This window comes from Battus philenor, unplaced genomic scaffold (assembly GCF_028537555.1).
Source record: "Battus philenor isolate CCGP_79_NKW_IND1 unplaced genomic scaffold, ilBatPhil1.0.hap1 SCAF_18, whole genome shotgun sequence".
In the NCBI taxonomy this organism is placed as follows: domain Eukaryota; kingdom Metazoa; phylum Arthropoda; class Insecta; order Lepidoptera; family Papilionidae; genus Battus; species Battus philenor.
Genome location: NW_027181680.1, coordinates 9102847 through 9128903, shown reverse-complemented (window position 1 = coordinate 9128903; position 26057 = coordinate 9102847). Strand labels below are relative to the sequence as shown.

At 32.8% G+C, this 26057-nt stretch overlaps 2 protein-coding genes and 1 non-coding gene across 5 annotated transcripts in view; 2 read left to right on the top strand and 1 right to left on the bottom strand.

Moving 5' to 3' along the window:
- Positions 1 to 1523: 1523 nt before the first annotated feature.
- Positions 1524 to 2592, top strand: LOC137920312 (uncharacterized oxidoreductase TM_0325-like). Its single transcript, XM_068763607.1, has one exon. It carries the CDS (start codon positions 1618 to 1620, stop codon positions 2380 to 2382), a length of 765 nt encoding a protein of 254 aa, XP_068619708.1. The 5' UTR covers positions 1524 to 1617; the 3' UTR covers positions 2383 to 2592.
- Positions 2593 to 4218: 1626 nt separating this feature from the next.
- On the top strand, positions 4219 to 4290 carry TRNAA-UGC (transfer RNA alanine (anticodon UGC)). The gene has a single exon. It is a non-coding gene; the product is annotated as a tRNA-Ala (tRNA).
- A 251-nt stretch (positions 4291 to 4541) lies between these two features.
- Positions 4542 to 26057, bottom strand: part of LOC137920170 (tubulin monoglutamylase TTLL4-like) — a 34180-nt gene continuing 12664 nt past the window's right edge. Inside the window, exons 4-16 of one of the 3 annotated variants that reach the window (XM_068763426.1) lie at positions 21976 to 22166; positions 20294 to 20499; positions 19389 to 19469; positions 17853 to 18101; positions 17010 to 17284; positions 16192 to 16399; positions 15038 to 15164; positions 14185 to 14404; positions 13349 to 13498; positions 12805 to 12903; positions 11858 to 12065; positions 10975 to 11042; positions 4542 to 5843 (exon numbers count right to left, since the gene is read on the bottom strand). In XM_068763426.1, coding sequence (XP_068619527.1) covers positions 5505 to 5843; positions 10975 to 11042; positions 11858 to 12065; positions 12805 to 12903; positions 13349 to 13498; positions 14185 to 14404; positions 15038 to 15164; positions 16192 to 16399; positions 17010 to 17284; positions 17853 to 18101; positions 19389 to 19469; positions 20294 to 20499; positions 21976 to 22166 — 2421 coding nt within the window. In that variant the 3' untranslated portion in view covers positions 4542 to 5504. The remainder of the gene's footprint in view (positions 5844 to 10974; positions 11043 to 11857; positions 12066 to 12804; positions 12904 to 13348; positions 13499 to 14184; positions 14405 to 15037; positions 15165 to 16191; positions 16400 to 17009; positions 17285 to 17852; positions 18102 to 19388; positions 19470 to 20293; positions 20500 to 21975; positions 22167 to 26057) is intronic. The other 2 variants (XM_068763428.1, XM_068763427.1) reach the window with 2 other exon arrangements.

Sequence of the window (26057 nt, the reverse complement as noted above, 5' to 3'; positions counted from 1 at the left end):
TGGCATTACCTTTTTTCCGCGGGATTGAAAAGGCTAGGTACAAATAGCGCTATTTTGGTAGCAAAAGTCAAGAGCTCCCACAAGGGCTTTGGTCCTGGTCACTACATACTACTTTATTACCCGATTGGGTACCGCCGAGCTCTTAAACCACTTGAGCAGACGCTCCTGGGCAGGTGACCTTGACGGCGCTCACACAGAACGCGTTTAGCATCATGACTCCTGGCGACCGGGAGGGCCGAATAATTCTGTCGGTTGCTATTGCATCAATAAAATTACTACCACTGTAGAAAACGTTAGCGCTGGGAGAACTAGCGGATGAAACTTGTACTGCAACGTTTCTATCTAAAATAATTGAGTGTTCTCCAGTGAAGTACTTATTTTCACTGGTTGCAAATTATTTTAAATTATGCATGTCCTGTCGTTATCTCGTAGATGTTTGCTGTTGTACGGCACCTACAATTAAAACTTTTGGATTTATTACGGCAAAATCATAGGAGTATGTATTTGTCTGTTTTGTGAACTAGGGTATCGGTAATTGCGTAAGAACCAAAGTGCGGCCGTGGTCCACGCATGAACCTGTTTTTATATAACCTGGATTTTTGTATGTCGCTTGCATGTGTCAAACACAGATTTGCTTATATTAACATATAGGTCTCATAACAGCTTACAAAAGTGGCAGTTTTTGATACTACTTTAGGACTTTTGTTTCTTAAAAATGAAATTGCTATTATATCTACCGTGATGGTCTCTACAGGAACCTACACAAGAAGTCAATGCTTGGAACTAGGCAACTGTAGTGCAACCGAAACCGCTGTACCGTTCCTTAAAAAAGAAGAGATGGGATGGAGGCGCAAAAAACCGTCAACGCTCCAAGCGTTGCCGGAATGGAATGGCCACCCTCTCTATACCCGTTTCTCCACGTGCGGTATGCACGCCGTACTACGATATCGGTAACTCTACAGTCAATATAAAGCCAATACAAATAGTTTATTATAAATAATAACAACCACACAGATAATCTCTGCATCGGAATATTTGTACTATAACGAATTTTCACCGTTCATACGCGGATTAAAGAAAAATCATATATCATTAGTATTTCTTTACTTATTTATATACATCACGTGACTTAGCTCTCTTAAAAAATGCAATGCTACCATAATTCAACATTTTTAACTATTTGTTAATTTTAAATTAAATGATATAGTTAATTTTATAAAAATAAATCTTCCCGTATATCTCTTTTAAGCGATAAATCAATATTATAATTTCGATTTAGTAACCTTGAATAGGTGAAAATTAATTAAATTGAAATAGGACATGACGTTTTCGTATTATTATATATTATCATATAAACCCTATTAAGCAATCAATTTGTTCCCTGTTGTTTTTTTAGGATAAGCAGAATAATTTATTACTTTTATACTACAATTGTTATACAAAACTACTACTTAGAATAGTACGATATTTTTTTCGCGCTTGGCAACACTGTCTTTTGACGTATACCAAACATGTTTATCTCACCAGTTCATAATTGCGTGAGTTACGTCAGTTAATACACATATATTAAGCACGGTTTAACCTTGACCTTTACTTAAATAAATAATAGGCCTTATAATGGAATTTCAAGATAAAGTGATCATAATAACCGGCGCCAGCTCGGGAATAGGCGCTGCTACTGCAATCTACTTGTCGAAACAATCTGCAAAACTGGCTCTTGTAGGCCGTAAGGCGAATAATTTAAAAGCAATTAGCTTATACTGTCAAAAGTATAAAGGAATTCAACCATTGATTATTGAAGCTGACGTCACGGAAGATTCCGATGTGGAAAGAATCGTCAAAGAAACCATCGATCATTTTGGCAGACTTGATGTTTTGATAAACAATGCTGGCATAATTGTAATGGGAGGATTAAAAAATTCGAATATGGAAGCCTATGACAAAGTTATGTCCACCAACATGAGGGCCGTTTACCATTTAACAATGGTCGCAACTCCACATTTAGTGGAAAGTAAAGGTTGTATAGTAAACGTATCTAGTGTGGCCAGCACTATACCTAGTTCCGTTGCGACTGCATACCACATATCCAAAGCTGCTCTTGATCACTTCACAAAGTGTGCAGCATTGGAATTAGCGCCCGATGGTGTCAGAGTAAATTCGGTCAACCCAGGCTTCGTTAAAACAAATCTGTTTAAGAATGTTGGACTTACAGAGGATCAGTTAAGCTTACTAGCCCAAAACATGATGGGAAAAAATCCAATGAAGAAGGTCATAGAAGGGGAAGAAGTCGCAGTATTAATTGCATTTTTAGCGAGCGATAAAGCAAAAAGTATTACCGGCTCTAACTACACTATCGACGCAGGGCGACTTCTGAATTCGTAATTTAAATTGAGAAAGTGAAGATTTTTAATTTTAGAATTATATCAAATTGTATTCTCCTAGTCATGTATACTAACCGCATTCGTATGTACTAACCGCTTGTGATTGTTAAGAGATCGAAGAGATAAATATTATTTTTTTAAATTATTATTTATTAAATTACTGTATGTTGTAAATAAAAAATACCTTAATGGAATCTGAAATCAACTTGTTTTTGTAAATCACTTAAATTCTCTTACATCATTTGACAAAGAAATGTTATCACGATCGTGTCAAACATGGCGAGAATAAAAATTAAATATTACTTCTATATCTTTAATATACTCGTAGTGCGAACCAGCAAATGTAGAAAAACTCGTGCGAGCCAGTCAAAGATAAGCAGAACAGATGGTATGGTTACAGAATAAATAACTCAAGTGGTCGTAACTGGTGTTGGCATGATATAAATTAAAAATTGTAATACGAAGAATAATATACAAGTTCAAAAAACTCTTTGAATTTTTAATGAGAGCAACACTTAAAATGGCAATATCTACATCGAGGATCTCGAATGCTTTTTGCGGAAACCCATGCAATATTCAGCAAGTCGCATAACCAGTATGATTTTCTCGTCAATATGATCTCGAGCTGAGATTAAGTCCGTAGACTACAGCGGCACGTGCTGTTACCTTGAAGCCCGGCGTAAATATAGATTAAAGATAGTGGCCCTGTTTTACTAAAAAAAAAACTGGTAGTTTGTTATACGAGGGAAAAGGATACTATATGCCTACATATATATACTATTACTCTACATACATATATATATTAGGGTAGAAATACTACAATTATTTCCGAAGAAATTAGTGCTCTACCTACTCATCAGGACAGAGATTTGTTCATTATTTTTTCTATTTTTTAAAGACAGTAGTTGGTAGTGAGAAATCAGTGAAATTAATTGCCAGTTATACTCAAAATAAGACGTGAAAGCTAATGACCCTCGCGTCCTGTTGTAAACAATCATTTTATTCGATCCTCCACACCAAATAGATTTTTTCCCTTAATAAAAAGCCATGTGATTATCTCGATGTTGCTCTGCTAAAGTTTAATACAGCGCTTTTATATTGTCTTCTTGCTGAAGCATACAGGGCTTGAAAACCCTAGGATTTTTTACACCATCATCATCATCATTGTAATATCTGCCGACAGACGCCCACTGCAAGGCCCAGGCCAAAGATCGCCCCATCTACCTGCACGTCACTCGAGTATTGTTTTACAAATCATCCAACAATCGGTAACATATTTTCTGTTGTTTTTGAAGAAAACTAAACATTATGCTTAATTGCAATATGCAAAATTACATACCAAAATTTTAATTTAAAATGTTAGAAATGAAGGTTTTCCAAGAACTCAGGAAAATAATTTTATAATTTAAAATTGTTCTTAATGAAACTACAGTAAATAACCTGAACAGAAAATAAGAGAAAATCTATTCTATATTATATGATTTATCCTCATTTCACCTAGCCAAGCAAAACGATCAACAAAAATATTATTAGTTTATACTTGTAGTTTAGAACGACTTAAAAAGTGAACATATTTTAACAAGAAAACGTCACTGTATTCGGATTAATTTTATGATCTTGTAAGTATGAAACGAATTGTAAAATATTGACCAGATTAGGTCGCTTATCAATTACCCAACAAACTTATAAAGTGAATTCATAAAATGTTACCCAGACACCCTTTTTTGTAGAAATGTATGCACAAAGTCAGGATTTATTATACAGGTTAAATTTTTTATAATTTTATCAAAACACTACATGTCTGAAACCTATGAAAACGTTTACAATGTTTAACACAGGGGATGTAGCTCAGTGGTAGAGCGTTCGCTTTGCATGTGAAAGGCCCCGGGTTCGATCCCCGGCATCTCCAATTTTTTTTCTTTTCAATACGATTCAGTTAAATATAAATATTATTTTCTATGTTTAATCAAATGAACCATTATCATGGGCTTGGAGAGAATTGTGAGACTGAATTATTTAAGTGGATTTATATTTGTATAACAAATTTTATTTAATTTAAATAAAGATTTTGTTGCAAAAAAATTCTTAGCTTTAAACTTAATAGAAAATAAAAATAACAGATACTTTTTCTTTTTTTTTAATAAAAAGATTTAAGTTCGATTCAGATAATTCTGTCAACAAGAGGTTTACAATAACACTAAAATTATATTACGTACATGAATCCATGAGGTTCAGATGAAATAACTGACTTAAAAAAACCTCCTTAACAATTACAATTTTTGTGGGCAATTAGTTAAATACATTTTTTTTTGTACACTCCAAGGTAAAGCCAATAAACTACTAACATTCAAGAATATTAGGTTTCACAGAAGGTAATTTATTTCGTAAAATTTAGTTACAGACAAAATATATTTTATACCATGATGAGCTTTGTCAATTTTACAGGACCTTATATAACATTTACTTTCAATAATTAAAAATAGATCAAACTCTTCACAACATTGGTTCAACATACATTTTTTTTAATGTTTTACGCGATAATTTTATATTACAGGTCAAAACTCAGAACATAAGATTTAGCAATACAGGAATGAAAATATCATAAATATTAAATTAAAATTAGAGTAATTATTACATAATTTCAACAGACACATGTGTAATTTCTTCACATAAATATTCAATTCTTAACAGGCTTTGAACACTATCCATAAAGATCACGACCTTACAAAGAGTACACTACTCTAGCAACACTAAATGTACAATGAACACATTTTAATTTGGAAATATCAACTCCATTCTAAATTTGAAATTACAATTTCCTGAAAAAAATTAATTTCACAAATTTTCTTTTGAGGTTTTAGCTAGTTTATGTTTTGACCGATCAGGATTCTAGAACTGATAGCACAGGAATGTTGATACTTCAAGACAAGGCAGCAAATTTATCGTCCTAAATATCCCATACAATATAAGCTCACGATTTAAGTTCCACGGTAATTTTGTAACTCTTAACTTTCAGGATCAAACGTTTTGCTTGCATAACCTTAAACCTAAACAGAGTTTCAACACTGAAAATTTCACAATTCACTATTACGTCCGACGGAATGGCGCGACGGTAGTCGACCATCAGCACGATGAGTTTGGGGTGCATTTGTTGCTATTGAGGTCGAGGCGGGGGCTACGCCCGAGGCTCGAGCTGGGCGAGTCTCCTAGGGAAGTCCGAGCACGGGATGCCGTTGGCCGCGAAGTTGGCGCAGGTCGTCGGGAGGGTGCTGAAGTTCCCGGGGTTCTTGGGCGAGGTGTTGCCGCTGTTCTTGGGTGAGATGTCCCGGGGCGTGCGGCAGTCGCAGGCCGTGAGGAGCGCGAAGCTACCGGAGTGAAGTGAGGCGGTCTCCTCGACTGGCGGCGTCGGCGCATCCACATCATTCTGCAACGATCCAACGCGCTCAGCTGAGGCGCAGGCCGCTATAACACCGGGCCACGGGCGGGAACCGGACAGGGACGGGGGGAGGGGGAGGGGCACCGTTACTCACTCACTCCTTGTGTTGCTTTACTTTTTTTCAAAATTAACAAGATTCTATTGACTCTAACTTTAATTACTAATAATCTAGTAAATTATACACTTATACTACATAATATATGAAAAAATAAAAAATGTACATGGACTTCAATTACTAAAGTTACTGTTGACTAATCAAGTGAGAATTTACACATACTTCCGACGCTTCAATAATTTTAAGATTGTAATTAGTTAGAAGCTATCTATCACCAGGGCTCTCGCTAATCTGCTGAGAAGAGTCGGTCAGAAACTCAACAGATGCTCTAATTGGATGAAATTTTACAATGTTTGATTGTATACATTATAACAAACATTTTCTGTTTTAAATTGTAGGACTGCAAACTGAAATTAAGTAAAGCGACACATTTCCCTACTAAAATTAAGTTTCCATAATTATTTTAAAATAAAGAAAGAATGTTTTTTCAAACAAATATATTATCGAAAACTTCAATGTAATTGACATCTAAGCAGTGCTGGTTTTTTTATACTAAGTTACTTAAAATTAGAGAATAGGTGCGAAAGCATAGGTGAACGGACAGGAGGTGCATGGAATAAAGCACAGCTAGTTTGTGAAGGTATATTTAACGTAAAATAAACCACAAATAGACACACCTACATAAAATAAAGGCGTAACGTACTTCTGTAATATGTTCAGTCCTATTAGTGTTGGGTACATAAATACGTGAAAATTAATATGTATTACTGAATAACTCTACATATATTGACTTTTTGTATCGAAAGAGTGGCAAGGTTTTGTGAATTTGCGTTGAAAATACTTTTTTATTTATGTGAATTGTATAATTAACGACTATATGTACCATTATAAAAATGAGGGTGAGTGACGTGAAGACGAAATACTTTTAGGTTATAAAAAACCTTAAAATATTAAGCTTCTATTAAGCGAGTGTTAAATAGCCAAGCAAAATATATGAGAAGGATTTAGTTAAATTATTTTGTTAGTGAGTTTATTCGCCAGACAGAGTTAATATAATGCTCATTTAACTGTACTGTTATAAGTGAAAGGGATAGAAGATTATAGTAAGCGATGACGATAGTTAAGATATATAATGGGGGGTTTACATGTGGCTACTTTTTAAAAGATAACTATTAAATTTTAAGAAAAGAAAAAAAACTAATTTTTTTAAACATTACAAATTGTAATTTTTTTCCCAAAAAATGTGACTTTTTTGCCAAAATTTAAAAAAATCTTTACTAACCAATACGTTCTGCGTTGTCTGATATTAATTCTATCCAGCAAATTTACTACAGCTATTGATGCAAAAACCTATTTATAAATATATGTGTGAACAACACTTATTTACACAAAATGTTATTCCTTTACCAAATCATTCTCCAATATTAAACCAGAACAATATAAATGGCGTAGAATTATAATAAAAAAATATAAATAAATTGTAATAATAAAATATGAAATGTTATTAAACCACAACTATTAAACATGATAATACCAAAAATATTTGTCTTAATCGTAAGTAATTAACTATACACCTAAAATTTATTAAAATATTTATGAAGTCATAAAGATAGGTATAAATTTAAAACATCTACGTATACGATTCATACCGCAAATACAAATCACATACACATACATACATACATACAATTTGACATTTTACCTGTTATAATGTGGACGCGGATAATAAAATTGTTATTTCATAATCATTTTCTAGCTCCCAATACGACGCAGACTAGAAACAATACATAAACATACAAAAATAGCTACATGTTATTATATTTCAAAATACATATACTTTGTATTCAAAAATCTGCTTTAATATCTACGCAATAATTTTTTATACAATAAAATAATTTTGGACACATGCGAACTTAGTTCGGTTAACGGTCTACCTCAAGATAAACTTCATACAAACTGTCTATAAGATATTGAAAATTTTCAAATTCATCAAAATACCTAATTATGTATTACTGCACAATGAACATGCTCAGACAATTGCTCAGATAATATTATGTATTTTGAATCGAACAAATTACTGTACTATCTTCAAATATGAACAATTGCAACCTTCATTGCTCTTTACATGGTGGTAATAGAAAATAATAAACAACGTTAAAAGCAATCGTGAATATAAATTATTTTTTAGTAAATAGAATTCTTTTTCAGTAATAACTTATACAATGTAAAATAATGTTGAATCAAATGTTTAACTTGTCAACTCCTAGGAATATCAGCTAAATTTTTTTCCAAAGCATGTTCAAAGTGTAAAAATTAAAAACACCTGTTCTAAAACAGATTCGTATAATAAAATACATGAACATATCTTTAGCTAATAATTCAAATTATCTAGTACTAGCATATTAAACCTTCTAGCCTCCGTATCAACACGTTCTAAAAACCACACTATATCAAAATATCGACAGTCTAAAGTCCAAGAGGCACCGAGCTGTGTACAGAAAGCTATTTTTCTCATTAAAATCTGTGTTGGCCCATTCGTCAGTTTGGTCACATCTACGCACTTACTGTGAGCTATGTGCTTACAACCAAAGTACACCCGCCTGAGGGCACCTGTCACTTTGCCCTGATGAATCAGTCACAAGAAATACATTTAATACATTACATACATATTCCATCTATATAAACCTTCTCACGTTTATTCAAACAAAATCCTTTTATATACAAATTATTATTCATAAACAGTAGACTTTTTGTTAAAAAAAAATAAAGACAAGATCATCTAATTGGGGATGCAATGAGATTTAATATTCATCTGTTGTAAAAAAATACAGAAACTGTGTTATATACATATTTACAATTAAATATTGATTTTTATAAAATATTTGTAAATGACTAACCAACTGACATGCAAACATTTTTCTTTTAGTGATGTAAAAAAGAAAATGACAGTTAATGTTGCATGTGTATAGTGTAAATAAAAATTATCTGTTATCCTCATCATTTCAATTGTAAAATGTACACTGCCGGAAATAGGCCACCACATAATTTCAGAAGGGTTGAAAAGGATTTAGCATCAATTAGACAACCTTAACAAAGTCGTCTCTGCACTTTGTGAACGGATATTTTAGACTGTGCTTGTTTCGATTTTTTTTTGTCTTTAATTATTTACAGTGTATCAGAAGCTTTTGATAAGCCTCGCGCTTTATTTTTTTAATTATTCTTGACAATGAGTAAAAAAATAAGTGATGTCACAAGAAAAATGTTTGTATAACTGTTGTGTTGAAAATAGAAAAATCCATGCTATTATAAAGAAAATCTCACCACACTTACTCCCGACTTGCCCTGTAATTTGTAATACTTTGACTTGAAATACATATTACAAACCTTTAAAATCTGTAATCGTTGGGAGCGATTGCATTTTACTGTTGACTTTAATCTGATTTTAATTGATGAAGGCAAATCTTCCACAGACAAATTAAGATAATAAAAAATTCCTTTGAGCATATATACATGATATATTGTATATGACCTTAAGCAATTACCACAAATGTCAAAAAAATCGATAATTATTATTTTAAAAAAATATTGGTATCCCAGACGGATTATTTAGAATGCGTCATAAGTGGTCACTGAAGTTTGTATAATTTACAAATAGAACAATTATTCAATGTTAATTACAACTGTGACAATTAACTGCTAAAGTAAATTTTCATACCATTGATGAAATAACGGAAAGGTATTGCAATGAGGAGGTAATAATTTTAATGACTGGAAATAAAATAAATTAGAACATATGAATTGGTGATTTACACTTCGTAGATGTGTTCATTTGTATTTAAGGACATATTAAAATTGACACATACAAAATATAAATAACACTAAAACAAATAACAACGTAGTATTATTGAACATAAATAATAATAAAAATGCAGTAAAATTTAACAGTAAATACATGCCACAAGTTGTGACATTATTTGAAACCAAGTAGGAAAAATGAAATAGAAAAAATGTTCACTAGATTTTAAATAGTATATACATATTAACACATACATAATATAAATAAATATTTCGATATATTTACTCACGTTAGTATATACACTTAAATAAATATATATAAACAGATACTTTTTTATTTTTTATTTTATATTGATATATTTCCGGCCAGTTTCTGAAAAGTCAATGTTACATTTGTCAAATTGAGAAAAAAATAGTTTCTTGTTACTCTTGTTAACCTTTACTCGGCTTTATAATTTTTGTTTAAAAAATAGCTAATCACTATATAATCTATGATAAATCATTTTTTCCTAATTTTATGTCAACGAATGTCTCCATCTACTAAATAACTTTGTCTCTTAAAAAAATTAAATCAATGTCACAGCAATGTCAATGCCAACATAAAAATTGTACCCACAAAAGCTTGAAAATACTGAACTTGTTTATAATTAATGTATACAAATAAAAATATATTCAATGGATTTAGGCGTTACTTTGCGAGAGTCCATCCTAAGTAAGAAAAGGACTAATGTATAGCTACTTCCTCTTTGTAGCATGACTACTGCTACATAGCGGAAGTAGCTACATATTAGTCCTTTTCTTACTGAAATAAAAATATATCAATATTTTTTTTTCAAATAAAAACTTGAGTTATGAGTTAAAATAAATAAAAATTCAAGGAACAAAATATTGATAAGATAATTAAAATTTGGACATGTTTTTGATTAAAAAAAAACACTTTTGGAAACGAAGTTTTCTTTTGTCTTCTAATAGGTGATCAATTTCAAATCACGATCAAAGTTGCATAAGTATTCTAGCAACCCAACTTATTAAACAATGGCTAACAAGAGATTTACTTAAATTAAAATTAATTAACCTTTCAGAATTTAGGTGTATGTTGTGTATAAATAAATTGTTTACATGTAATTGCAAATAAGTCTGATATGTATTAGGCGGGAATGACGTCACCAGAGGGTAGCGAGGCAGAAGGACAACAGTGCGAACAGAAGCTGCAACATTTGTAGTGGATGCAAATGTGGCAGCCTATGCAATTGCAGCATTAATGAAAGTTGTTGCAGCCACAGTTTGCAGCGTCCTATGACAGTTACCTGCAGTGGCACTGCCGGCGCCTCCAAATGGTACCCAATGCCGCACAGCTTACGTAGCAACTCGATTCCTGTAATATTTTAACAATCTAGCTTATTTATATTCAACAAAAGAAAAGAAAAATCACATAGTAATTGACAGATGGTGATGATTGTGTACTGGGATAATAAATATTTCGGAATTCTGTCCTAAAAACAAATCAATATTTTAAAACAATAAAACAAATATTTATTCTTTCTACAAGTCTTTACTAAACACCTTTGAAAAGTCAAGATATTGATTAAATCTATGTATTTCTACATAGTACTACTGGCAATTTTGTCAATATACTGCATGGTTCCGAACGTTGATTCTAGGTAAGAGCTAATTACTCTGATGCCAATTTTACAATTTTTCTTAAATCTTAAGCTATGTAGTATGATTGCATATTGCTCTTCCTTGAGTCTTTTTTTTTCAAAGATGAGGTCGTAGCTACTATTCCTACGTTAAGTTTTCTTTAAAACTTTAATATAATTTTTCCTTTTAATCTAATTTTGACAGTGCTTTTGTAAACTTATCAGGAATTATTTTCTATTTTTTATCTATTTTTGTAGTTATGGATCGAATTTTCACTGTACACTTTCACATTTACTGTAGTTGTTTTATTATTATAAATACTTGTCAGGATTTTATTATTACTTAGTTTTGACTGAAAAATATATTTTTTTTTTTTGTCATCAAACACGATTTTATAAAGTTGCAGAAGATGTCTCCGATGCCGTATGTCTCATGTGCTTTTTACACGATTTCTTGGCAGACTTTTCTAAGGCATGTACCTACCGCGTAAAAAAAAGTGTTCTTAAAATTGTACGAGTGTGCTAAAAATTAAAAAAAAAATCAAGTTACCTGGTTCTCTGTGCCCTGCGTAACGCACTTCCCAGGCATCGAATAAACGGTTGTAATACCGCGGGCCAGCCAAATACTCTAGGTACTTGTAGGTCTCGTTTGTCGGGAACACTCGCTCCATCTCTCCGGCCTGGGTCAGCTCGTCTTCCGCCTGGATCAGGTGCCGTACGTCGTCCGGTGTCAGTGTCGACAGAATATCACGGAGATACTGTAATAAAAATAGTAATTGTTATTATTATATTACATTTACCCTTTTTACAATTTGTGAAATGGTGGATTTAATGCTTTATGGGCGTCCTCTACCAGTCAACCCAAGTGTAAAATAAGAATTAAATATGGTTGTTTAAAGCAATACAGCTTATTATATAAAGGTATCACTTATTTAGTTTTCTTAAATAAACTTATTAAAAACCACTTTTTTTGCCTAACTTTTACTGCAGCTTTTACTAAGCATTTGCAGATTCCGCGAGTTCGAAAGGCCACGGCGCTAAGGTTACTTAGCTTGAAATCTCTAATGTTTATTACATTCGTGTAACTCGTGTGCTTCTTGATGACCCTCTGCTGGGTCGCCATATAACACAGTTTCTCTGGATTTGGAAACCTGTTAGATCTTAGTTCACTTAAGTGGATGCTTTATTAAGTGATTAAGCTCAAGGACCTCAGCGAGGGGACCACGGCTTGGGCTGTCACTGTCAGGTCAAGAAACGAAGAGTAACCACTCACGAACAAATATCTTTAAATTGACATTTAACATTATTTAGCAAAGTAAAGCTACCACTGGCTTATTCTAGTAAGGAATGTGAATGTTTAAGTCTTTTTGATTGATGGTTTTTCATCACTTACCGTCCGTTAAAAGTCATTTTTCCCTTGACCCGTATATAAAACTGAATCATAATTTACAAGTAAAATTTCATTTATTAAGATTTCTATAAAAACATGATTCTCACCAAGTCTCTGTCTTCCATATTGGTATAAATAATATGCTTGTCTCTTTCTTCTTTCGATAGGTATATTGTATATAATCTACTGTCGTAGGGCAAACCTGCCTGTAACATAATAGCAAACATCACTTGTATAATAATTATAATTAAAGTTACTGTAAATTTTAATTCTATATTATACTATTATAATTATTTTACATTCAAATTATCATGTATACAGTTGTCAGACAAAAGGACATTATTCGATTAATTTAAATTCAAATAGAAGTTATTTATTTATTCTTATTATAATTGACATATGATCCCTTAGTGACCACTTGCCATAATATATTTGCCACAATTAATTTGTTATTTCTATGAGTAAAATGATATTGACCATGAAGCATCTAGTGGCTCCTTGTCACTAATCAAGAACCTTTGGGTCTCAACGTCCATCAGCTGCACAAGCAATGCTCCTCTACTGCCAAAGGCAATTCTTCGAGTTTTTTATTACTTAAATAATTCTTCGTGTTATGATATTAGTATAAGCTATACATAATAATTTACATACCAATTTACTTGGTTTATTATTAGACAAGACATCTAGATTGGTCTTGGGTGGTACTTGGAACTGTGCAATGTTGAGCACAGTTGTCACCAGAGGGCCTTTCACATGGATATCAAGCGGCGACGCGCTGTGCAAGCTGGGCGATATGTTGACCTGAAGTTTAATTATATTACATTAAAAAATACATATTACAAAGATAAACATTGAGAATTCAAAATGTGAAAAGTCACACAAAAAAGTGATATTAAAATCATTGTTTTTTTGTATACATATTTCTTGCTGTTATGTTTTGGGAAACAACAAAAAAAACTTATCTTGAACGCCATTATTCCTCAATGTTTTCCCTTTCTTATAGTACAAGTACTACAACGAAGTTAACAAAATAAATAAGAATATATAATATATTCAGTCAATTTGTGTGCAGTGGAGGTAAGACCAACCGGTTTAACAGCAAAAACCTCTGTATAACCTGATGAAGGGTGTCAAGAGCGAACATCAGCTCGAATTCTAGTAAGGGCTTCCAAGCAGCATTAGGTTAGGTAGAGAAAGGGTTCTGGAAGGTGAAGTTGAACTCCAATGCAAGCAGGTCTCCTTAAATCTAGTCAGCCCCAAGCACCATACTATGCTCCTCTCCCTACAAGATGATGGACGTACTCGCCGTATTGCTAAGAATTTATGAGTCATTATTATCATCATGCCAGCTGATAAGACATCCACTGCAAGGTATATAGCACAGGCCTACCTACCCAAAGATCACAGAAATGGTCAAATTATAATATAATTGTTAATATAGAATATATAACATATATATCAGATATTCAATTTCTAAATGCACTCGCCTCTAAAAGCCAAGGTTTTAGTTCTTCATCCAACAACACATCAATTCCAAAGAGCTCATAGCAATTGTATCGAGAAGTTATATTGGCTTTTGTTAAGGAGCTGATGCTAGCCTCTCCGGATATAATAGTCTTTATAACTAAATCTTTAAGAGACTCCCAAAGATTGTCTGTGTCAACATTCCTTTCAGTCTTCAGGTAGTGGAATAATGTTTGGAGAGTCCTGGAAATTTTAATGGTTATTTTTTTATAAAAAAAAATTACATATATCAACAGTTATGAATATAGCATGAATTTTAAATGCACATCTCTTGGCATGTGATTAGATACTCTTGATTTGGAGAGATAACAAAGGCGATAGCAAAATGATAAATGAATAGTTTTAAAATTAGTGTCTTAGCGACTTTCTGATTGCCAATACAAATAACTGTGAATTTAGAGGGTATTAACAAGCCACAACACATAAATAACACATATGATAAATGGGTGGAGGTGAATTACAGCCAGAGCATATATCTGATCTTCATTTGATGAAATATACGAGTCTAGCGAGTGGAAGTGCTTTACCATCCGAGCACGTTGACGAGGAAGACGATAGCCAAACACTTTTGGCTATCATCTTCCTCGCCAACGTACCTTTGATCACTATCAAAGGTGTATTCACACATATACAACTAACAAGACCTTCCGAATTAAATCGTCATTCGAATTTTAATTCGAACTACGATTTTGTTCTGGCCAGCAATAAATAGCGGGAATATCACATTAACATTACATTAATGTCAAAATTTTTACACTTTGTTTGCACCATGTTTACCGAAAATGTTAATGTTTAAAAAAGTTAAGAAACCCGTACCATTTGTGGCCTTCACAAGCCGCGAAGTCTTCATTTGGCGTGTAGTTTTTCGACAATCTATTGATAGAGTAATTTGTTAAATGCATGTACCTATCATTTAGGAATGCCAGCTCTTCATTGTACTTAACTGGAAATAATCATATTGACAAATTAAATTATGTAACTTAATTGTCTACATATTTTTCACTAAGAATTTGTTTTCTAACCTGCCGAAAGTGACCGTAATCAACAAAGATAAATTACATAAATCAATAGTAAAAATTTACCTGAATTTGTGTCTTTCTTCTGATTTTATTAAACTCGTAATTGCCAATAATTTTTGATTTCAATAACAATAATTGTATATACATTTAAATTACTTATCTATCTGCTAGATTTTGCCTCTTATTATCATTATAATAATTGGTTTTACTTTTATATCAATGACCAAATGCATTGCCTCTAATAAGTTTCTACAAACTATTTCCTGTGGCTACTCCCTTGAAACTGTCAGTATTATTTTGAACAGGTCAGTGTTTGTTAATTAGTTTGCCTGCTGAATTAGCAATGCAATGCTTTAGGAACTTTGTTCTTTGTCTTTATCTTAATACTCATTTTATACCTTTTAATTTTAATTACAATATATATACTAATCTCATTGTACCTTATTACTAAATAATAATTATAATGATTTAAGAAATCCCCCTTATAACATTGTAGATTATACCGAAACATCTTGTAAAAATATTATCTTACAACACCCTTTTTTAAGAATGATTTTTGTATTACATGTTCTGTGCAAATATTTAATTTTCTTCACATATCACTTTACCACTTTTTATTACGTTTAGGTATAATTAATGTTCTTATAATTAAAAAATCATATTTCTACCAGATTCCCAAACACTACAAGAAATTGGCTTTGAAAGTCTCAACATGTTGTACTGAATAAGGTAAATGTAAATTACGACAGTTACTGAGTTTCTTAAAATATTATCTATCTAGATTGCTAGATGAAGTCAGGCCAAGACATTATTTCTTCACCAACGATAGCAGATAAATCTTCGTGATTTGTATATGACAAATTGTAAATCTCTATTTTCTGTTAGGCCAAATTCCACCAGGACCTTTTTGGAAACTAAGGCTGTATATGGAATTATAGTTATGACACTCACCAGAAGCGAACCTTGCCAATCCGTCCTTGTATAAGTATATTCTCAATGGGTGTATAGAAGTGACTAGCACGTACAAACGCATATCGAACTTGTTTCCATTGATCAAGTACGGCTTTGTGACGTACCGCTGCACCACCACGGGCCGTTTTTTTGGTATTTGCGTCCATCGAGACACTACTTTAATCCCCGTGCCGCGCGCCGACGCCGGCTGGAACATTTCCATAAAGACGTTAAATAAATTGTGTATTACTGTAACCGCTACATGGATATATATAATATACAAAATAATAATAAACATTCCTTCATGCATAATCAACTACATACGATTTTCTGCAAAAGTACTTTAAATATATAATTCACTTATATGGTTAGATTTTAAAAGATATGAAGTTTTTATAACATTACAAAATATTATTTTTATCATAGCCACTGAATGCATAAAGAAACAATATCTAGTACCAAAAAGATTTAGGTGAGCAATAATAACCTTCCTCATCGAGCCAATTTTAGTTTGCAGTTATAAAGGACACACACACACACATATATAGATAGAGAGATATAGCTATATATAGAAAGAAAGAGAGAGAGAGAGAGCTAGTGTATATATTTAGCTTGACAAAGGCCTTGTTAAAAAATTTCCTATAGGATTGGTTGGAAGCTGCATGTGTCCACCTTGAAGGTTAGACATTCTTTGCTGCACTTAGCAGTTCATAGGTCTATATACTATATATATCATATAATACACAAAACAGTTCTAATAATATTTATATCAATAATATTTAAGAAAATAATATAATAATATTTAAGAAAACACTTACTGGCTTTATGATCCATCTTTCATTATTAGCTGCATGTTTTTCCCAATCATGCTTAAGTAACTTCATGTCATGCGGCAGAACATAAGTTTTGGGCATAATACCAAATTCATGTGTACCATATTTAGAAACTAGCTTCTGAAGGTTCCTCCATAATCTATCTTTTCTTCCTATATGAAATGTGCCAGGGAAATGATTCATTTTCTGACCATCCTTTATCGCTCTAAACATTAGAGACTTCATATGCTTTCCCCATATACCGATCCAATCGACAGTTTCTGTAATAGCAATTTTTAAAATATGAGACAATCTGAGCAAATTACAATATAATAATTAATATTTAACAAACATACAATCATTTTACATACTTGACAAAAAAGAACTATACTGTGTGTAAGTAACAGATTTGATTGAATTAGATCAACCAGGAACAGAACTTTGGTCTGCTAGTTGTATTCTGCTATGTATCAAGGAATAACGGTAGTCATGAGAGAGAGATATAGTGAGTCATTTATGATGGTGTAACGATGCACCTGTAACTATTTCATTAGCAAAGATTGGATAATTGGGTGCATCTTTAACTAAAGCTATCTAATCACTAAAAAATTAAAGAACCTTTTTTTGAGTTGCTCTACTTGTACACAGAAGGTTCTATCATCTCTCTCGGATTAGTATAGTTGTCTATCTCACTAGCCGGTTTGCATTCTGATTTTTTTTTATACCAAAGTCTTTTCCAAAGAATGCCAACCTTTCAATTTTAGTTAAATGTGCATCTAAATATTAGATATCTAGGTAACAAAGTTTGATACATTGACAATACTGTGTTATTACTACATGTTTTCTCACCTTCTTGTGGACATTCCGAAGTATCACATTCACTCTTGACCAATCTAAAACCGGAGTTAGTGAGGGTTTTCTTAACTACTATCGGTGTTATTGTTGTTAGTTTCCATTTAAGGTGCTTCTGTATTGGTGCTGGTATTTTCACTGGATTCATTTCTTCGTGACCAACAAACTTTAAGTATGGAGGCACTCTCGGAAAGAGAGATTGTCGAAGACAACTTGTTATAGATTCAGGCAAGGACGCTGGCGAGTCTGTAATCATTAAAATATTTCTTAGAGATGATAAATATAGAAGACGGTTTCTTTTGGTTTATATAAACAAGTTTTTTTATTCAATCAAATTATTTTTTTCACAAAACAATAAAAGAAAGTTGTAAATAAATTTATGCACTACATGGGCTGCATTGCGGTATAACCGTCGACAGAAAATAAATAATAACCCCACATGTACAGGCTAACTGCTTGTATTGGGCACTGGAGATATTTCAATATACACAAGTTTTTAACATTTAATACTATCAGCAAGAATTTACAATATAAAAATATCATGGTAGCTTACAGAGCTAATCTGATGTCTCAAAATAGCGAGTGCATATGAGACAAAGAATATTTTTGGCGATAATACAAATGAACGATGAAGCGATTTGCTTGATGAATTATTCTTCATCAAGCAAATCGCTTATTACTTGATTACATATGCCAGGGGTGGCCGGCCAAGCTACAAGTTAAGCACGTTTATTTCACATTTCTTGATAATTCCTTAAAATTTTGTGAATTATTGGTGACAGCACTCTCAATAATTCTTTCAGTAATACTGAATGGTGTTTTAATATCAGAGTAATTTTTTTTAATATAACAAAAATGAAAAAGAAACAGGGATACATTTATCGAAAGCTACAAATTCTTCCAAGAGCCGCATATTGCACGCGAGCCGCAAGTTGGCAATCCCTGGTATATGTTATATACTGTATAATCTTTAAAATGTATTTGGTATTTATAAAAAAATGTATTCAACGCTAGCGTTTTTTAAGTACAGTTTCAAGATTTTTACTAACCAAACACAGCCACAGAGTTAGCCTTTTATATACATTCTGATTAGTGTGATACATAATAGATATATATTATGAAATTATAAAAATGCAACATAGTTTTATTTTCTGCAAAAAGCATCAAGTTTATAGTTAACAGTTATAAGAAAACTTTAAATGGTGTAAATTAAAGTAAAGAATATAGTTAGAATATGAACTTATGAGCAGGTACAGGCATTGAAACATACAGACAAGATAAGCTCAGGAAGTTCCATCTAATGAGGTACAACTTATAACTTGACAGCAAAATGCAGTTACAAATAATAATTAAAAATTATATTAAAGTATATTTCCACAAATATTGAAGAATTAAAAGAGAAAAAATAAATATATTTACAATACACAAGTCTACGTACATAGAATATTGACAAACATATCTTATGGCACAACATAAGCTTAAACTACATAAAGTAATAATTGTTAATAAACAATAGCATTTTATAAATTTGACCTTTGCGCGAAGATTGAGCTTTGAACGGATTAATAGTGTGTAACGCAGTCAAGAACTGCTGGTGTTCCGTGTTATTTTTCTCTGCAAAGTAATTGAAGATTGCTTATTAAAAACGTTTTAGCTCTTATTCTAATAGTTTAAAACACTATTAGTTACTGTTGCGTTGAATGGGAAAACGAGAAATTTAAAATTTTATGTCCATAGCTGAAAACTTTTACTTTTGGCGCTATCTTTCGTTGTTAACCATGAACTTTAAACCTAAATGCTAGGTAGAGACGATATATTGTTTACGAAAAAGCAAGAGAGAAGGAACGTATGACATCACGTGATATACATTTTAGAAGCGTGGAATGCCGTGCGGCTGTTAGAACGCTCGTCGTCTCAGACTATAAACGCTCACTCCTATGCCTTATAAGCGTCTCCTAACAATATCTATGGAGGGGTAATACACCATAATCGCCTCCTTTGGCAAGAGTTCGCGAAGACTATGTGATTTTATAGTATGCAGAGGATGCTGCAGTCCATGTTGAAATTTATCTGGGAGCAGCAGTCCTATATAAATAATGTACAAAGTGTGAATTATATAAGACTTTACCCCGAGAATCGAAACCGCAAACTAAGATCGCAAGTCACAATCCTCAACCGCTGAGCTATTACTGCTCATTATTTTCGCGGATACATAAACAGCCACGAAATTTTGACAACAAACACTCCGTGTTGAACAATTCACTTCACATACCAGTGGTTTTACGCCAGTTGCCACATACGACTATTTTCAAAATCCGTTTCCATAATAAGCGAACACTTTATTCTTATATTTATAGTATTCAAAATGACATTTAGATAAACAAGACTTTTGAATATTTAATTGTTTTCGTACATATGGTGCAGGGGAATAAGCTTACCTTTCTTTTTTGGTGATACAACAGTTCCATTCAGTTTACTGGATAACTTTGAAACAGAGTTCTTCTCTAGATTTTCTTCTTTTTTAGTGTTCTGCGGTTGCGGCGGCGGCTTCTCTAACTTCTGAACGTCAGCTACCACCGTATCCGTCTCCATTGGCCATTCGGGGTCTGTTAATATTTCTGGTGATGGTGATCTGCTGATCGCCCTGAAATAATTAAAGATTTTTGAACAAAAAAATGACACAGTCAAAGTTGCCTATCTATGCCATGGCCGTAAAAACAAGTTTAAGTAAAACAATCCGATAATAGTCTTGTGATAAGACCCTAAAGGCGCTCTAAGGCTTCCGATGAAAACCTCAGGTAAACCATCATTACTTATTTAATGGTATCAGGAACGAACTACACAATAAAGGCTTTATATGCCGAGTATAAAGTTATATCAGTAATGTAATAACTTCAGTACAACTTGTACAACTTTAAATGATGCCCTATTACAATAAATAGAAAAGTTCGTTAATGGGCTTTGTTGATTGAATAAAATTACGGTTATTTGTATTCGCTAACTGATGTATTTTTAATTTATTATCTTTAACCACGCTACTATTAGAACTTCGCTAATGTCGCAATGCGTGGAATATTTATTTTTAGTAAACATTCATTATTTATTTATTTATAATGATAACTTTCCTACATCATGAGCAGAATGCCAGTGGTGCTCCGTTTGGTAAAAAATAATATCTTATTAGAATCCCTAAAACTGCATCCTACAGGTGATAACAAATATAAATAATCATAAATATGCTTAAGATATTTCATTCCTAAGCTATGTTGTACCTTAAGAAATCCTTTGTAATAAAAAAAATACTAGTTTATCTTACATATATTATTATTTACTCTCAATTATATACTGATATAAATAATATAATAATTAGGTAATAACTATCTATAATCTTATTAAAAGTAATGCTACGTTTTCTTTACTAGTCGTAATAATGAAAAGAACAGAGTAGGGATTTCCCATTGGACATTACGAAATTCTCCAACGATAATAAAAATGTAAATTAAATGTAAAAAAAGATGAATACATATGTAATATAGTAATGCAGTATTAAAGACGGTGCATGGAAAGTATATGAATATCATATAATAAGAGAATGTTCTCTCACAATCTCTTCTCATATGAGAAGGTCGAAAGAAGCAAGAGAATGGTACAAATTGAGAAGTATTAAAGAAGCGTATGTTAAAGCGTAGGGTAAATAAATCTTGATATTAAGGCCCTTAAAAATGAAAGAGCACCGTTTTTATTTTTTTATAGCTTCATTATTGGAGTTGTTTAAAAATCCTTAGACCTTAGTTTCCGTAAAGAGATATAGACTAAGCGCTCTCTGTAACATCTAACGTGGATCATCACTACGATACAGAAAAATATTTGTCAAAGCTAAAAAAAACTATAGCAAACCTATGGAGTAGCACAAAGCAGTGACAATGACACATGGAGTCCAATGCTACGTATTAAACCGTACGTGGCGGATGATCAAGTCTCCGTCGTTTGAGTAAGTCGACTTCAAGTCGTCAGTGAGTAACAATAAATTGGTCGTACTCACTTGACATTCAGATACATTCAATAATGATACTTAAACACGTCTCATCATTCAATAATAGAAAGATTCAAATGTACTTACTGTTCAACGTCGTCCCCGATAGCGCAGTCGACTTTAGAGTTGGACTTCATCTTAGATGCTTTAGGTTTGGCTTTGGCTTTCTTTTTCACTGCTTTGGGTGCTTTCTTAACGACCGGTATAGCAGTGACCGAACTCACTGGAAGTGAGGGACTCACCACTGGGCAAGCAGGCGCTGGACTCCCTTGTCGAGACTGTAACCGCAATATAATAGTTAATAAAAAACTTCTACTCCAACTACAAAATGTACCCTTAAAGTAACTTTGTGTCCTGTGATTACCATTTATGTTATTTACACAGGAGAAACGTAGCGTAAAGCCAAGAAATTAAATCAGAAAGAAAATTTTTGTTTTATACGGGATACCTTTTATGATCATCATCATTTCAACCGTAGGATGTCCACTACTTGACATAGGCATCCGTGGTCATTTCAAATGACTGGCTGGAAGTGACCTGCATCCTGCGTCATCCGACAAACTTAACCAGATCCACTATTCATTTTATGGGTGGACGTTCACTCCAGAATATCAAGGCCACAGTGGCCATCTGTTCTACGCGAATGTGGACTTCTCTTTGCGACTTCAACTTGCCATGTCGGTTTCTTTCGTTCGCCCACGGATCTCCTCATTACTAATTCCTATCTAATAGAGAAACCCCGAGCATACACCATCTGTTTGACTTGTTGGACGACTGCTACCTTAGCCGACATAGGTTGGACACTGGTTGAACACCTTCGTCTTAAAGCACTGAGGGACATTATTTAAACGTATTCCCCTGAGATAATGTTATAATTGAAAGAAAGTGCAGTTAGAAATTAACTCGGCGTTTTACATTACGTTTATTATTTTAAGAGCACTATGCTTTTCTATTGTTTCTGATGAAGTTAATGGTTGTTAGCCTTAAGGCTTTTACAGCTTCATCTGACATGAGATAACGGAACAGAAGAGTTCGTGACGTGTTAAATTTAACTTAAGTGATCGCAGTTCCAATTCCACGATGACGCTCGCACAAGGGAAGGAGGAAACCTTACTTATTTATGTTATACTTTACTTACAAAAAATATTTCAACATATGTAAGAAGGGCAATGTTATAGATACTTTTAATGTATTGAGATATATTCCATTAAATAAAAAAAATTGTCAGAAAATCAATTAAAGATACGATCGCGTAATAAAAATTATTGATTAAAATTAAAAAAAAAATCATTGACATGAAAAATAGTCGGTTACTTCACAGATAACAACGACACTACAATATTAATGAGAATATAAATGCGATAAAAATCAGTCGCATGAGGAGATATATATCACGCGACAAAACGTCATTACGTACGAACAATACTCAAAATTAAAAAATTGATAACATATCATAATCTGATATTAGGATGCTTATTTATTTAAAGTTAAATAGTTGGCTTACTATGGAAAACACTTTTCTACTAAAAAGGCTTAGATTGAGAACGGCCGAAAAATACATAACTACAGCGTGTTTGGTTATAGATGTAAGTTTTTGTAGTTTATTTGCAGTAAACTAATGTACGGTTCATCCAAAATCAATGATTGCAGAAAAAAGTAATGTAAAAATTAAATCGAAATTCGGATAATTACATATTAAAATTAATTATAGTTTACTATCCGTCCGTACTGTTCGAAGTTAAGGCCTCTCGTAACGTGTAACATATTTCACAGTAAACACTTATACAGGGTAATTGAAAATATATATTAAAGCTTTAAACCTCTTTTCTGAATCACCAAATTTCAAATATCGAAGACTAGTATGGTTCCACAGATTCCGTGATGTGCCACTACGCACATACGTGGAAATTTCTTACGTATATAGATTAGTCATCCAAGTAAGAGTGTTTACGTATCAACTAAATATATCATATTTCCGCAATTTCTGGATCACCATTACTTAGTGTTACTAAAAATAACCTCGTCTATTCACAGATCGGTGAACGGAGCGACGTGATCATAGTTAGTCATTAGTTTAACAACAAAGTTATTACGCAGTTCAATAATTACTAATGAATTTAAAGTATGATTGATGTACTCAGTTTCTTTACAATATCATCATCATCTTATGAGACGTCCATTGCAAGGCATAAGCCACCCCCAGAGATCTCCACAATAATCGGTCTTACGCTGTCTGTGCCGAACGATATCCCGCAACTTATATACTCAATATATATTTATAATTCAAAAACGTTATAGGGGCATATTTTACAGAAAAACCGATTGATTTCTACCGCTCTGGCATTGAAAATTTATATACTAGGCTAAAGTTTGTTCATAAGGTGAATATAATGTTGATTAGAAATAAAACCTTGTTAAAAATGTAGTGTGAATTTAACTTAAGAGAGCGACATTACTTTCCGGTCCCCCTAATATTATATCTGAGCGACAGACCAGAGTACATTTCTAGCAAACTTACAAGAAACCTTAAGAAAATTGAACAAGCTTCTAAAATCGATATCATTCTTCTAATATTAGAAGCGGGTTAATTGACTTAATAGGGTATGAACTGCGCTGTAGAACACGAAAGGGTACGACGATTAGTTAGACAGGTAAAACGAGTGATTTTGTGGTTAGTATGAAGCCGAAATGACGAGTTTTTGCATGAAGACCACGCGGCTTTTTTTTACTAAACCATTTAAACTGTGGGGGTTACCTGTAAATCGTGTCGGTTCATCGGAAACTTTCCACAAGCCACGTATTAAAACTATTAAACAAAAGTGCGTTTTTCTAAATAGATGGTAGATGTGAGCCGCGTAGCCCTGTTGGCCAACTGAACATCGTTGTTTACGAATGTAATAAAAAAACTCTTAGGTTTTAGGTCTATTATCAATAAACTAAGACTGTATAAGTCACTATTTTTGTATTTAAATAATCGCATTGAAATGTAAATAAATAAATGTCAATAAATCACTTCCCAATTTTGGTTCGGCCTGAATGGAGTGGTACGCTAAGCCCACTGATGAGATAAAATATACATGTGAACAAAATGTTTTTCATAAAAAAAAAAAACTTAAATGCTCTTAGGCCGTTTAATTCACCACATCCATTTTTAACATCGTATGTTAGAGTTTCGAAATCGCCTCTAGCCTAAACCCTCTGTACGGTGACTAAGTTTCAGGGATCCCCAAAGGACCACAACTAGGGCCGTTACATAACATGTTACACAGATCGGGAGGCTGTCAAGTCACTTAGGGAGACGTTCAAATGCATGACTAGCCGCAAGCCCCTCGAGAGAAGTTAAAAATGACTCATTCAATACTTGAGATTCTGTATCGATGCTTGAAAGGGTCGAACAACTTGTTCGGTTGCTATTAATAAATTATATATACACCACCGTAAAGCATGTATGTAAAACTTTACTTCGTAAGAGTTCTATAATGCTACCGAAAGCTGTACGATTTCTTAAGAAAGCTCGGAAAGGCGAGGGCTGATGAAAGAAGCATGAGCGCCTCCGCGTCTCACCGCTCGCATACCTAAGGTGCGCGGTACACCGGTTTTGGTCATAACGAATTACTAAGCAAATTATAAGTAATAAACTATCATTTGAGCTAACATAAAATGTACTATGTATATCTATCGCACTTCGAAAATCTAATATATAAAATTCTCGTGTCACAGTGTTCGAACTTGAACTCCTCTGAAACGGCTTGACTGATTTTTACCAAATTTAATATGCGTATTCAGTAAGTCTGAGAATCGGCTACTATCTATTTTCTATACCCCTAAGTGATAAAGGTTGTTCACACTAAAAAAAAAAAATATTTTTTTAACGAAATTTTTTGTTTTTATTTTTTTATGATACAGCATACAAGAATACATACAACCATAAAGTTTCACCCCTCTACGATCAACCCTTATTTTTTAATTGTAAATTAAAATTTCAATTTTTTTTTTGCATAACAAAGTTTGCGGGATCAGCTAGTATTATTTAAAATCATAATATTCGAACACGGTACATATTTCATTACCAGTGACGTAACAAGGTATTTGGCCCCCCGAAGTAAATTTTAACCTTGACATCTTATAAGAAGACGTAGACTTTAAAATACAACGACTTATACAAAACG